Source organism: Anopheles coustani, chromosome 3, assembly GCF_943734705.1.
Source record: "Anopheles coustani chromosome 3, idAnoCousDA_361_x.2, whole genome shotgun sequence".
In the NCBI taxonomy this organism is placed as follows: domain Eukaryota; kingdom Metazoa; phylum Arthropoda; class Insecta; order Diptera; family Culicidae; genus Anopheles; species Anopheles coustani.
Genome location: NC_071288.1, coordinates 13,664,592 through 13,678,948, shown reverse-complemented (window position 1 = coordinate 13,678,948; position 14,357 = coordinate 13,664,592). Strand labels below are relative to the sequence as shown.

General features: G+C 45.2%; 7 protein-coding genes across 7 annotated transcripts; 3 read left to right on the top strand and 4 right to left on the bottom strand.

The window, feature by feature from the left end:
• The first annotated feature begins 166 nt into the window (after positions 1 to 166).
• On the top strand, positions 167 to 1,036 carry LOC131271850 (uncharacterized). The gene is made up of 3 exons (XM_058273410.1): positions 167 to 343; positions 424 to 815; positions 898 to 1,036. Exons 1-3 carry the CDS (start codon positions 167 to 169, stop codon positions 1,034 to 1,036), a joined length of 708 nt encoding a protein of 235 aa, XP_058129393.1.
• A 1,403-nt stretch (positions 1,037 to 2,439) lies between these two features.
• LOC131271425 (uncharacterized) lies at positions 2,440 to 3,246 on the top strand. The gene is made up of 3 exons (XM_058272851.1): positions 2,440 to 2,583; positions 2,658 to 3,040; positions 3,111 to 3,246. The coding sequence occupies exons 1-3, from the start codon at positions 2,440 to 2,442 to the stop codon at positions 3,244 to 3,246; spliced, it is 663 nt and encodes a 220-aa protein (XP_058128834.1).
• A 798-nt stretch (positions 3,247 to 4,044) lies between these two features.
• On the bottom strand, positions 4,045 to 4,972 carry LOC131271417 (uncharacterized). The gene is made up of 2 exons (XM_058272838.1): positions 4,323 to 4,972; positions 4,045 to 4,255 (listed from the first exon to the last, which is right to left on the bottom strand). The coding sequence occupies exons 1-2, from the start codon at positions 4,970 to 4,972 to the stop codon at positions 4,045 to 4,047; spliced, it is 861 nt and encodes a 286-aa protein (XP_058128821.1).
• A 345-nt stretch (positions 4,973 to 5,317) lies between these two features.
• LOC131271407 (uncharacterized) lies at positions 5,318 to 6,584 on the bottom strand. The gene is made up of 3 exons (XM_058272826.1): positions 5,818 to 6,584; positions 5,541 to 5,711; positions 5,318 to 5,357 (listed from the first exon to the last, which is right to left on the bottom strand). The coding sequence occupies exons 1-3, from the start codon at positions 6,582 to 6,584 to the stop codon at positions 5,318 to 5,320; spliced, it is 978 nt and encodes a 325-aa protein (XP_058128809.1).
• A 423-nt stretch (positions 6,585 to 7,007) lies between these two features.
• LOC131271396 (uncharacterized) lies at positions 7,008 to 8,950 on the bottom strand. Its single transcript, XM_058272815.1, has 8 exons — positions 8,816 to 8,950; positions 8,395 to 8,744; positions 8,199 to 8,325; positions 7,801 to 7,965; positions 7,608 to 7,733; positions 7,388 to 7,545; positions 7,215 to 7,325; positions 7,008 to 7,146 (listed from the first exon to the last, which is right to left on the bottom strand). Exons 1-8 carry the CDS (start codon positions 8,948 to 8,950, stop codon positions 7,008 to 7,010), a joined length of 1,311 nt encoding a protein of 436 aa, XP_058128798.1.
• Positions 8,951 to 11,911: 2,961 nt separating this feature from the next.
• On the top strand, positions 11,912 to 13,082 carry LOC131258827 (triosephosphate isomerase). The gene is made up of 2 exons (XM_058260211.1): positions 11,912 to 12,012; positions 12,105 to 13,082. Exon 2 carries the CDS (start codon positions 12,162 to 12,164, stop codon positions 12,903 to 12,905), a length of 744 nt encoding a protein of 247 aa, XP_058116194.1. The 5' UTR covers positions 11,912 to 12,012; positions 12,105 to 12,161; the 3' UTR covers positions 12,906 to 13,082.
• Positions 13,046 to 14,218, bottom strand: LOC131258826 (probable transcriptional regulatory protein Teth514_1449). Its single transcript, XM_058260210.1, has 4 exons — positions 13,937 to 14,218; positions 13,631 to 13,874; positions 13,396 to 13,564; positions 13,046 to 13,331 (listed from the first exon to the last, which is right to left on the bottom strand). The coding sequence occupies exons 1-4, from the start codon at positions 14,139 to 14,141 to the stop codon at positions 13,122 to 13,124; spliced, it is 828 nt and encodes a 275-aa protein (XP_058116193.1). The 5' UTR covers positions 14,142 to 14,218; the 3' UTR covers positions 13,046 to 13,121.
• Positions 14,219 to 14,357: the final 139 nt, after the last annotated feature.

Genomic DNA, 14,357 nt, shown 5'->3' with positions numbered 1-14,357 from the left:
AGGTGAAAATTGATGCACAAAAGGGTGCACATTTACCTTATGAATAAACAGATCGGAAGAAAAACAGGTACGCGCGCGAAGGTGAGGGCAACATGCATTGGCTCGCACCGTCGATGAGCCGATCGAGGGTATCTGCACCTCATTTCTCGATGGTAGATCGCAGACGATGAAGTTACTTCTGGAGCGTGGGCTACTTCTGTTAGGTTTGCTCGTTCTCGGCACGTTAGAGCAGGAGCTGACATCGCGAAGCAATGGTGAGGCGGCGCAGATCCTTACCGAACCACGGACCGATCGTAGTCGCTCGAAGCGAACGCTGGTGTACACCTTCAATAGCTGCTCCGGGGTAAGTACGGAAGTGCTCGAATTTACCTACGCTTAAGGATATGAGTGATCATTTTTCACGCGTCCCGGATTTATCGTCAGATCCTGATCGCCATGTCGATACCGCTGCTCGTGACGGGCAGAAACATTTTCGTGTCGTACAACTTCGAGGCGAACTACAACATGCCCACGGACAGTACGGACTTTACGCAGGGCATCCTGAAGAAGGGCGACAACGAGCAGATAGAGGGCGGTACGGCACGGAAGGTTGGTCGCTCGATTACGACACCGACTACGACGACGACGACGGTGGCGTCTCCCCGGGGACGATCGAGCTTCAGTCGGAAAAAGTTTTACCGTACGATCGACGTGAACCTGCAGCGCTACGGATTCGCCGGCAAACGGTGCATCCTGCGGATGATCTGCGATTTGGCGCAGACTCCGCTCCAACACGAGAACGGCGTGTTGGGTGATTTGCTGCAGTTGATTTTCACGTAAGTGTCTCGTTCGGGATCTTTGAAGTGATCGCTTTGACTGGTTCTTATTCTCTTTCCCTCTGTTTGATTTCTTCCACAGTCCATCCATGTCCAGGGATGAGAACCTGCCAGTTGAGTTCTACCGCGCCGAGGAGCTGGGCCGCAACGATAGAAACTGTTCCAAATATCGGGTACATTGCCCCTCGAATCCAATCGACTTAGTAAGCTTCGTGCTGTAGATTAAAACGGATGATGAAATTCATTATGTTATATTTATTCATTATTTATTTTATACTGAGAATTAAATTGGAATGACGAACCGTTGGGTTACTTTTTGGTAAAAAATGTACGTGTTTTTGTTTTATAGTTGGCAGTTTAATTTCGTAGCAGAAATATCACCACAAATATCTCGTCGCAAAAGAAATATTCACACTAAAACTATCGCGCTTGGGACTTTTCCGCTATTTATGTTCAAAATTAGGAAGAAAATTTTATTTTTGAATACATAAAAATAAACATTCCATTAGATGTGCGAAAGTCATGCATTAACATTTGGTAGCATTGTTAAACCTTAAGAAATAAATATGATTGAAAAATCACCTTACCAGTCAAAATGACTGATCCGGTAGTTCTAGTGTTAAATTAAGGATGTTAATAGTATTATTAATAGAGTATGATCTACGATTGATTTGCAGAATATTAAATTATTTGAATATTGATCTTTTTTTGTATGGAATTGAAGGATAAATTTAGGGGGGTAAAATTAGATTGGGTACCAGTACGCCCCGTTCGTGATTTCCGGTCGTAAACAAGCCTCGTTACCGTTAGGTGGATGCTTGTTAACGCCTGTAGCGCCCGGGATTTCGAATGCAGCCAGAAAGATCACGCGCGCTCGGGAGATTAATTTTTTTTCGTGCAGATGTTCCGCGGGAAAATTAACACTTCATTGGAATTTCATTGGATGATTTTTTCAACAACACCTGTTCTCCCTGGGTGGTAAATGACGACTTTCGGCATCTCTCGGGCGTGGAGGAGTTGGAATGAAATCGAACCATTCCGATGGGCCACAGTGACCTTTGCAGTTTGGTTGAGTAAAGATCAGTTAACATTGTCGGTGAGAGTAAGCGACACTTTTGGCAGAACCTGGAACCTTTATAAGAACAGCGGTGATGAGATTTTTCTTTTTAAGCTGATTTAACTTAATCTAAATTACATCAGTTGAACAAATAACAACGGCTTGGTTTCAATCTGACAATAATAATTTTGATTTTTCAGACGAGATCGTTTCGTTCAGTAAAATCATTTCCCAAATGCCGATCTCCTCGGATTCGATTGTCAAGGGATCAAGTTTCCTCGTTAAAGTGGTCAATTATCGAGGCAGCGGAATCCATCCTCTGTTAACAAGGTGTTAAGTTCTTATCGAATCAGGGTTTCCAAAAATTCTTCTGCCAGCTCCCGAAGTAGACCCGTCACGAGCACTACAAACAACGGTTAGCGGGCAAACAAATAGCGGGGAAAAGGAAAACGACGTGACAGAAACGACGTCACCGTTTGAGGCACAGTTAACGAGGTGGAAAATGGTAACAGGCCAGTCAGTTGTATTCTACTTCCCGCGAGCGCGCCGTGGGACCAGCAGGAAGCGATGCTTTCGAACGTGGCACTTCCGTATCTCTTTCTTCTGGCGGGGCTTTCCGTCGTCCATTCGTTGGCCGGGAACGAATTGCTGCACGGTGAGCTGGGACGCCACAAGCGCACGCTAGTGTTTACCGAGGATAGTGCAACAGGCGTAAGTGTGGGAACGATTTCGGTGGCCGGATGGAAACTGTGACTGCCACCAACGTATGTGACTTCTTTTGGCAGATCCTGATCGCTCTTTCGGTGCCGCTGCTGATCACGGGAAGGAACATCTTTTTGGCGTACAACTTCGAGGCCAACTACGGCATGCCGGGTGATGCCAGTGACTTCACGCAAGGCGTGCTGAAGAAGGTCGACAACGATCAAATAAACAAGGAGGAGGACACACAGGCCGGCGGATCGGAAGATCGTGCCATCCGAACGACGTCCGGACAGCCCCCGGTAGCCCGGTTCACGCGAAAAAAGCTATACCGTACGATCGAACTCAACCTGGCCCGGCACGGATACGACGGGAAAAAGTGCATCCTGAGAATGATCTGCGAGCTGGCCAGCTGGCCGGTGAACGAAACTAACGGGGTCATTGGAGACTTACTGCAACTAGTTTTCACGTGCGTGTAATAAGCTCAAGGTGTTACTCGGAGATGTGCCATTAATTGGAATCCTTTTCTTGCCTTGCAGACCGTCAAATTCACAATGCGAGAAGCTTCCGAGCGAGTTCTATCTGGCGGAGGAGTTGGGACAACAGCAAAACTGTGTCAAGTACACGAAACATTGTCCACATGATCCACTAGCGGCAATCAGTTTTTTCATTTAAATCTGATCAATTGTAATTTGTGATAAATTTAAGAGAGTCATTGTTTAAAACAGTTTAGAATATAAAAATTAAAATATAAAGTAAATTCTTGCTTTGATGCTCAATTGGTATAGCCTCAGTATTTGTATATAAGAATTAAAGATAAAAGTAGTTAGACTTAAAAAAGGCAGGTGTCAGCATATAATAAAATAGAACAAATGAATTTATGAGTTTTCCCTAACGTTTTGTTTTGTAGCAATATCTTTGCTACTTGAAAAGATCCGCATTATAATATGTAACATGCGAAACAATGTTCTACAATATCCACACTTTTGAGTTTTCAAAAATTTATTCGGTTCAATTTAAAGCAGAAAATAATCAATTGAATGGATATAATCAATTGAGAAGAAGGAGAAAATAATCAAATGAGAATTTAAATCAAATAATCAAATGAGGAAACTTTTACAGGCAATCGACCGAAAAAGTAAAGGATTTGGGAATCGACTGGAGGACAAAAGATATAACTGTTAACTGAACTATATATTTACCAATCTATAAACAGGAATGTTAAAACATTGCATAGATGTGCTATAAATATAATCCGAGACGTTTTTGTGCATTTTAAAAACAGTTCTAAGATATGGAACTATTGTATTCTTAAACAACTGAAGGTAATCATGAAACTGACAAAGAGATTGATTTGTTGTCAACGTGTTTGTTATCATCGATTTTGTGATACCCTTTGCGTGACTAACAAGCATTACATTTATCTATTCAATGTTTCCCATTGCAAACATTGGACCGGTCAGTTCCTCCATCTCATTTCCGCATGAGAAAAGCTTTCACCTCATCGTGCAGCAGCCTCATCTTGTTAGTCTCAGGGTCGTGAACGCCGGTGAAAATGTCCAACAGCGAGTGGGCACACTCGGGAAAGATTCGCTCACAAGGGGCCCCGGTTCGGCCGAGTTGCTCCGCCCGGAAGTACTCATTGTCCCGATGCTCCGACAACGGTTCGGTGGTGCTCGACGGTCTAGAATGGAAGTGTACGAATGGTCTCAGTAAAATCGTATGATTGGAACCACTTTCCACAAACTCACGTAAAGGCGATATGCAGCAGCTCGGCAAATATGCCACCCGTGTGCGTAAACTGTGCCTCCGCGGCCTCGCAAACACTCCGCAGCACACAGGGCCGCCCCGGGAGGCCATAGTTTTCGCTCAGCTTCTCCAACCCCTTGTACATGGTCCAGCGGGACTCCTTGGCGCTGTATCCGTCCAACTGGACCGGGTCGATCTCCTTTGGTGCAGGCCACAGCACACCATCGTGTTCTGGTTGACCCAGTACCTGCTCATCCTCCTCGTCCGTCCAGTAACTATCGTCACCGTCATCAAACTCTTCGCTACCATCGTTGCCGTTATCGAGCGATTCCTGTTTGATCGCAATATTGTCCACCTCGTACCGTTCGTATCCGCGTACCTGAGGCGGAAGCTGAGTCACCGGAATGGCTCCCGGTAGGATCCCCGATAGGTCACGCTTGGACAGAGCGCGCCTGCTGTCGTTCCAGTTTTCCCACAGTTCTGGTTTCAGGTCGTCCACTTTGGTCGGCAGGAAGTATTGCGCCTTCATTACCCAACCGCTTGTGATGGATTCCGGCGTTCCCACCGGGATACCGATGCCACTGATCAGTTGGTGACGTGTTGGTGCCGTTTCCGGTACGATTAACCAAGGGATGAAATCACCCACCACCATGGAAGCTAGGGGGAGAACACTTATTGCACGAAGGATCACCTTAAATGACATTCTGAGGATACTTCACACACACGCGCACTAAAAAGATCCTCCTCCGGAAGGTCAAGTCCCAACGTGCGCCAAGAAGTTTAGGGACGCAAATCGTTGTAATGTCGTACACGGTCTGCTCCATGAAGCAAACGATCGCTCTTCTGGGGTTTAACAGGTACTTACAACGTCTGTTAGCACCTTCCGGCAACTGGTTGCACCTTACGGTAGAACTCACCAGCTCCCCCGTTTCTTGACCTGGTTTTCCGGTCGGAATGGGTCTACAAAGCGTAAGGAAAACGCAACTCAACGACTCGTCTATAAGTTGTTGAAACTTTTATTGACTTTCTTATGGGATGATAAATGTTGAACAAAAAAAGGTGCTACTCCGTTGAGTGAAAGTTTGCTCGCGAGCTGCTGGAAACCGCCGGGGCGACCTAGAATCTCGCGTATCAGCACTTCAGAAGCTAGACCTCTGGTAGACTACCGCATGGACAGTATGGGGTCAGGAAATATTGATGATGGTGGCAGTTGTGTGAAGAATGATGACGCATCGGAATGTAAATCGTGTACGCCGGAGAACATGTCCAGCAGAGAAGTGGAACATTCGCGGAATATGTCTGCACAAGGTGCCCCATTTCGGCCTAATTGTTCCGCACGGTAATACTCGTTGTCTCGATGTTCGGATACAGGTTCGTTGGTCGTAGAGGGACTAAGGGGATAAATAAACAGATAAAAAATATTAATTTAGCTCATCAATTGCCACACGGTTTTGACTATGAGGCTTTAATAAACTCTCCTGCATCAGTGCTTCTTACCTAAACACGATATGCAAAAGCTCAGCAAACACACCTCCCGTGTGGGTAAATTGTGCCTCGGCCGCCTCACATATACTGCGTAATACACACACATGGCCTCCGAATCCGTAGCCATTACTTAGTAATTCGATTGACTTGTAAACATTCCATCTACTGTTTGCCGCGGAGTATCCATCTGAAGAAGACGCTCCAGCGGGTGGAGGAACACCAGATTTCGTTGACTCCTTGTGGTTTTCGTTTTCCTTCTGCTCAGCGTCACTTTTTAGCCACATGTTCTTCAAACTCTGAAGGTTTTCTGCCAAGTCGTCTTCATCATCATCATCATCATCATCCTCTCGAGCCTTTTGTGCGTTTTGCGATTCCTCCGCCGGTAACGGCTCAACGCGAATCGACACATTGTCCACCTCGTACCGTTCGACCGTACCACGGCGGAAACGGTCGGGCATAGCACGCCGACTGTCGTTCCAGTTTTCTACATTTACCGGCTCATAGTCCGACGGTAGACTCGGCAGATAGTACTGGGCCTTCAGTACCCAGCCCATTACCACCGAGTGCGGCAGGCCGACGACGGGCACACCGACGCCTGAGATCAGCTGGTGACGAGTCGGTGCTGTCGGCGGATACACTAGGATCGGTTTGCCTCGAATCAAGAAACGTCCCTCGTCCGTAGCGCCCGAAGTGCTGGTCGAATTCTCTACCACTACCGTCTGTTGGCACGCCAATGGAAGCACCAGGGAAAGCAGAGACACAAACAACAGCACCAACATGATCACCGGTCGTGCGTGTGTGGACAGATGAAGACAAAAGCGACTACTGACGACAAACGAATCGTTCTAGTGCCCCATAAACCCTGAGAATGATTCCTCCTGTGTTTTTCAGCGAAGGTGATCTAATTATTGGCCACGCGCCGATGGTTATCTCACACCTTTCACTCGTGGATTACCTGTTCTATCTGGCACCTTTTGGTTTCGGTGACGGAACTGCCCGGTGATCGATGAGTTGGATGAAAATAGTTCATTTCTGTTCTAAGTAGGCCAATATGTCTGGGAAGCTACGCCATAAATAATTAAACTGGATCCAAATAGTTTCTCGAGCAGCTTAATGTTCAGATGGTAATTAACATAAATGTAACATAATTCTTGGATTGATCTACAAAAGTTGTTTTAGATTTTCAAACCTGTACCTAACATTTATTCCGACAAAAAACTTACGAACTCAAGTGGGTCTTTTGGGCAATCCGTTCGGTACTGATCACATGAACCATTACTTCCCGCCACCTCCGCCAGAAGGTACTCTTTGGGTAGATTTTCATCCATTGATGAGGAAGGACTGTAACAAAGAACAAAAAACTGTGATTAAAAGAAGTGCTGGTTGACTGCAATTCATATAATATCCACCTTAGCATGATCTGCACTAGATCACCGATCACTCCATTCGTTTCCCGGAAGGGATGCAGCGCTGCGTCACAGATCATTCGCAGTAGGCACTTTTTCCCGTGAAAATGTTGGCTGTATAAAAATAAATCATATGAAAAAAAATGTATGGCACGATCTTGCATTCTTCATCATACCCCTTTAGCTGCTTTCGTAACATTTTGTAAATCTGACGACGTGTTATCTGTGCAGTTACCGGTATTAGATCATCTCGTTTATCCGCACTTCGCTTCCTGATGCCGTAGGACTCCACGGGGCGCGATGGTGCCGTCAGCGGTTCCACAATACCTTTGATCTACAGACCACAACATACACATTCATAGTTCACACACCTCAATCGGACGAGACGAAACTTACGTAGTTTGCAAAGCCCTCGGAGAAAATGTTAGCATCCGCGGGATTGTTATAGTTGCCTTCAAAGTTGTACGACATGAAAATGTTCCTATCCGGTATGCCGAGCGGTACGGCAATGGCGAAAATAATCTAAAAACCGGGACGACAAACTAATCACATGTTCATGTCGGTTTTTCCCCTTTTCACTGCGACTTACCCCCATCGCTGCATTAAGCGGGAATGCGATACGTTTTTGACGACTTTTGACGACGTCGTTGGCTGGATTCGTTTGGCCTACGGCCATTGTGAGCACGCATACTCCTAGCACGATAAAGCAACTCCGACAGGCTAACATCTTTTCGAGGAACGGTTCCAGATGCGACTAACGGCGAAATGGGGACAAACTCCCCATCGAACTGCTTTCGGATGGGAAATGTAAAACAATCGGTATGCTCCAGTCAATCGACCAACTGATGGTCTAATTTAATTATCTTTTTTCTTCCAGTATATCTCTAAAGAAAGAGAGAGAGAGAGAGAGCAGCAGCAGCAAGAGAGTCACAAGATAGTGGCGATGACCAAAACTGGAAAAAGGTGTTGAAGTCACATCTCAATCACGGTGGATATCAGGCGGAGCAGATTGGTGCTACAAAACATCCGATACCGTTCGCATCCATCGTTTGCACCGCTCGCTTCCGCTTTGAAATACTCCACCGGCAGATCCTCGTCCATGGATGACGATGGACTGCAAGAGTGCAGAAATGGTAGCAAAGAAGGTGTCATAAGTTGAATCACTTTAAAATATTTCTCCTACCTGAAGATCACACTTATCACATCCCCAACCACACCATTATGCTCGGGGAGGGGGAGTTCGGTCAATTCGCAGATGATACGCTGCATGCACCCAGACGAATTCAATCCGTACAGCTCCATCCGCTCCTCCAGCTGGCCGTAGAAATAAGTCCTGCTAAATCCTGCCTGCCTACGATGGCGTCTGTTCGTCTCGATCGCTTTGGTTAGGTTGAAGCTGTTATCCTTGAAGCGCTGGTACCAGAGGGAGTATTGTGTGGCGTTCGTCGGAACACCGTAGTTTGCCTCGAAGTTGTGGGAAAGGTAGATGTTTCGGTCAGGCACGAGCAACGGAATGGCAATGGCAAGGAGATACTGGAGAAAGCAAATCACCATTAGTGTTACTTATCCTAACCACTCCGGTGCGTCTAGGCGTGCTGTCTTACTCCCATGGATCCACCAACGGGAAATGCCAATGCTGCACGCTCCTGCCGTTCGACTGGCATCGAGGAACCCATGACGACGTAGACGATCGGAGAATGTATTACCCCAACCAGGATTATCCATCTGTTGTTGCGCATCTTACGGGAGAACTGAACCGGGCTGTAGATCTTCACCAACTGCTCGCTTTGCATAGCTCCATCGGGTCTACTTGTGCATTCGCTGCACTTTACCGTTAGCTGCACCAGTTAGATAAAAGGTGTTAAATCTTGCAAATCCCTTTGCAAGTCTCATTATGCCGATGCATTAATCCGAAATTTTGTTTTAAGCGTCGTTCTTTCACTGCTAACGAAATGTATTCTTACATTTCACTATGTTTTCGAATGTTTTTTTTTTACCAAAGAATCAAACAATGAATTAGTTTTTATTATTCTATTTGTACTCTACTACTTATAATGCAATAACCAATAAATAATTTTAAGAACAAAATTACAATCGGGGATATTTGTATTTTATTGGTAACCATCCGAATTATCTCTTCCATGTTGTTAAATTAGAGACATGCAATGAAGATAATTTAAAAATTTCTGTCAAAAGTAGCCAACTTTAAATAAGGGAAATATTTTTGATTAAACTATGTTGAATAAATTGTCTTACAAAAATTGGGGTTAAGATGTGATCAGATGTTAAAAGTAAGTCTATAAAAGTTGATAAAACTAAAATTCGATAGGAACTGTGAACTTTAAACTTCACAAGAACAATGTGAGTGTCCACAAGAATCTTTTCAGATCTTTCATTCCCTAACGTTTCACAAAAAATATATATAATAAACAGTTTATAGTAATACCCACAAATAAATTATTATCAATGCAAAAGTAAATTAGATCAAAATTATTATAAAAATCTTCTCATTAAAAATGTTTTGTTGTCACTAGATCTTTCGATTCCATTCGCGGTTATTGCAATTCTTATGGGAGCGGTTGTAGGATTTATAATTTCTTGTTGGCGCCTGTGGTTTACAAAATTCCCTGTGGAGTAAAGCATACAAGAATGTAAAAAAAAAGTTGAGCAAACAAAAAATCAAGCACTCACCATGTATGTCCTTCTCGTCCACACTTTTTGCAGGTACTAGCTTGCACATTTGCCAAGTCGAACTTCCCCGGCTTATTGGTACACATTTTATCCTCCTGATACTGTCCACTGTAAAAAGCCGGTTGTTAAGAAACCACATCACAGACCAAATCCGTAAGAGTTATTGTAACGAGCATTACCTTTGGGGTGGCACTTTTTCGTTCTCATCACTGATAGAACGAAATACATCAAACACTTTGGACAGTTTTTCCTTATCGGATAGCTGGGAGCCGTTGTCGGATCCTAGAGACATCGGTCCCCCGTTCATGGACCCCTGCCCACAACCCGATGAACTCCACGACGAGACAGCTGTGTGGCCACTGCAAGTGCTGTTCGCAGAACCTTCCGAAACCGGCGGAGACATCGATTGTTCGCAATCGTAGAGGAGAGTATCGTCCTCGCCAAAGGCATCGACCGAGCTTGACTCATTTCGAGCGGGGAGCACAAGCTGGTTCGTTAATTTTGATGAAACAAGTCGTTCGTTGGCCAGTAGATGCTCCGGCTGTTCGTTGTACATTTTCTCCAACATATCAAACGTATCCTTTGCTACACTGAACATGGTGACTTGTTTAAAATCCGCACGATTAAAGAGTCAGAACAATTGATAAAAAACGGCAAACTGCAGTTACCCCGCCAGACGGACGAACGGACAGACGACACAGAACAAATGAATGGTTAGAATAACGGTTGTCAAGCTGACTTCATTCATCAGTCACCAGGGCATTTAATCAATGGAAACATGTTCGCGCTTGTTTTTTCAATGTGTTTGTCTGATCTGATCTAGATCTAGTACGATCCGTCTACGCAACACAGTTTGACAGCCAGCAAGATTTCACCCGGTTGACAAAAATTCAAATTTTTTGCAGCTGTCATGTAGTACCAGCAAGTTTTTCCATGGCAGATTGCTGGGACTCTTGCTGGAACTACATAGTACCAGCAACAATGTCAATTTCTGTCAACCGGGCAGCGATTGCGGTGGGTGACTAAATCTAAGAAACTAAATAAAATTTAAGCATTTGTTACCAACAATTATTGATGATTTTTGTTTTCATTAAAAAGAAACGGTTAGTTCGAAATAAACTCACCAAAAAGTGGTGAGTACTCACCATCAAGATCAATGGAAAAGAGGTCGCAGCATATCATGTAACGAGCCAAAAACCGTGGGAAATGTTTGACAGTTGGTTAAAATTTTGTTTACTTCTTACTAACAGCCAGGAGCGGACTAAAACTGCATATTTGGTATGTTTCATCAGTTCCAGTTCGGTAGTGAATCAGAGCGGAGGTTAGCAGTGCACAAGTTTCCTGAAAGGGTTAGCGGAAAAGTAAGGTTACGGCACGACCGCGTGGTCACGCCGAGCTGGAGCTCAGGTCAGAAAAATCCTAGCTGCCGCACATCTCGTACTGCTTGAGTCAATCAAGCGGACCACGAGTTCTTGTGTCCTGACAACGGAAGGAATTATCCCTCCCGTGGACGGCGGGTGGACATATGGCTATAAAAGCCGGTCCTAAAGGACGAGCCCCTTCATAGGAGTTCGGACAGAGTCGGTACGCCTCTGATTACGAGTAAGGGAACAAACGTTCGACTTAGCGTAGGAGGATATACCCCGACTCGCATAGCGAAAGAAGAAGAAGAAGTATGTTTCATCAACAGAGTAAGTAATTAAGTAGTTCGATATTTGTTCTTGAGGAAGGCTGCGTAAGGGGACCATCACACTAAATTTCGATAATCATGGCGACCAATAGGATCCATTTCCCATGACTTCACACAGAAGAACAGTTTCTATTCGCGAGACCATGAACACTGTGATCCAGAATTTCCAATCACCTATTTCGTTTTTTTAAGAGATTTTTGTGTTTGCAAACACTTTTCCTAGCAACTGACAATGGCGAAGCAAAAAATAGCTTTGATCCGACCTCTCTTTTTACTGATCTTGAAATGATGGCTCACGAACAACTGTCAAAATTTTGCCATCGAAGGTTATCTGAAGGTCACAGACGATTCTCCGATTCCGGATCTCGCGTAATCTCGAGTGGTCAGTCGTGAATTTCACTTTCATCACAAGCCGGCGTTGTTAGTATTTGATAACTTATTAAATTCACCTTCGTAGTTTAAGATTACGTATAATCGTGCAATTTTCACCGGTTGTTTCTGTCCGTTTGCAGCTGCAAGCCGTTACACAATTTTACGTGAAACAAACAACTCGTCACACTAGTCACAAAATGGGTCGTAAGTTCTGCGTTGGAGGAAACTGGAAGATGAACGGCGATAAGGCCAGCATCACCGAGCTGTCCAAAACGTTGTCGGCTGGACCGCTCGACCCCAACACCGAGGTGGTTGTTGGCTGCCCAGCACCGTACCTGACGCTCGCCCGTTCCCTGCTTCCGGAAACGATCGGAGTGGCCGCACAGAACTGCTACAAGGTACCGAAGGGTGCCTTCACGGGAGAAATCTCCCCGGCCATGCTGAAGGATCTTGGTCTCGGCTGGGTTATTCTCGGTCACTCGGAGCGACGGGCTATCTTTGGTGAAACCGATGAGCTAATTGCCGAAAAGGTAGCACACGCCCTTGCGGAGGGCCTTAAGGTCATCGCGTGCATTGGCGAGACGCTGCAGGAACGTGAAGCCGGTCAGACGGAGGCGGTGTGCTTCCGCCAAACGAAGGCCATCGCCGCCCAGGTGAAGGATTGGAGCAATGTTGTAATTGCTTACGAACCAGTGTGGGCCATCGGCACGGGCAAGACGGCTACACCGGAGCAGGCACAGGAGGTTCACGCCGCCTTGCGAAAATGGTTTACCGAGAACGTGTCGGCCGACGTTTCCAATGCCATCCGCATTCAGTACGGAGGCTCCGTTACAGCAGCAAACGCCCGGGAGCTTGCAGCCAAGCCGGACATTGATGGTTTCCTGGTCGGCGGTGCATCTCTTAAGCCGGAATTTATTCAAATCGTCAACGCCAGACAGTAGATTGTTTCGTCGTCGAACTACCCGGATGCGGTTGAACGGAACACGCGTAATGGTCTAAAGGTGTCACATCTCGTTTTATGTTAAGTACCCAACACTACTCATTGTACATGCAATGAACAAATTGTTACGTTAAGAACCAACACTAAAAGTCATTCTTTCAATAAAGGCATGTTTCAGTGAATTACATACACGTTGGCCATTCTGTATTTTGCACAATTACCCGCTCACTTCGACATTATCGTAAATGTCCTCCACTCCGTCCATCGCTTTGAGCTTTTCTTTCAACTTTTCGTAAGCCTCCATTGCCTCCGGGTTTAGTTTGATTGTTGCTTTGGGAAAGAACGCGTGCTCACTATGTTCAATGGAATAGTTTAACTTTTCCAGTTCTTTTTTCACTTTATCCAAATCTCTTGGTTCACAGAGAAACTAAAAAGGAGAAACGCGTATGTTAGCAACACTGAGTATCGTAGGAGCCCAAACGTTATCTTACCCTTATCAGACGAGTCTGATCGTCCATTATTTCGATATCTTCAGCACCCATTTCAATCGCATGGTCCGTGCAAACCGATACTAAATCATCCACTTTAATCTCCTCCGGTGGGACTGCTTCAACAAATCCTTTCTCGTCGAAGGCATGCATAGTGTTAAAGAACAGTGCACTGCAAGTATTAAAAGGAGAGTCTTTAAAAGATTGTACCCAAACAGCCGATGGATAAGAAACGTACAAATTCTTCCTTAATATGGTAGCCATGTCCATCTTCAGCTGGGCGAAACGATCCGTGTACAGGACGCAGATAACATTGACCTGATCAAGTGCCTTTATCTCTAGTGTGTACTTTTTCAGCTCCACCGACTGTGTCGAGCATTTCTTCAGGATGCCTTGTATGGTTGCATTGGGCATGTTTTTCTTCAGCGCCTCGTCGATCGCTGCTCGGAGCACATTATTGACTCCAGGATTTGCTCCGCCAGCTGGTAAAAAAAGAAACAATTTGTACACGATCGATGGTTTCGGTAGCCTGCACTAACAGTACCTTGTACGGCCAGACGAATTTGCCGAGCCAATTTGATGAATAGCACTGCCTTTCGTCCGTCGTTCAATGCTTTGATATGCCGAATGTTTTGCCATTTTGAATGACCGGCACAGAGAGTTTCCGCACGGTGTACATGCCGGACTGTAGAGAAAGTAGTGCCGCACGACTTTGCGATCCTAGCCAGACGCCCCACGGTGGATAGCATACTGTACGCTTCTTAACTAAAAGGATAATTTGTTGCCGGGCAGTTACATAAATCTAGAACTAAACCGCAAGCATCGCCATTGTTTACCTACCATCTGATGTGTCAAAGTATATCTACTTTGAAATTCGCGCGGTTGCAAGTTTTGACACAACGAATACCATCGTATATCATATTAATTAAATATAAGAAGCGGGTTAATAGATATTTAATTAATAA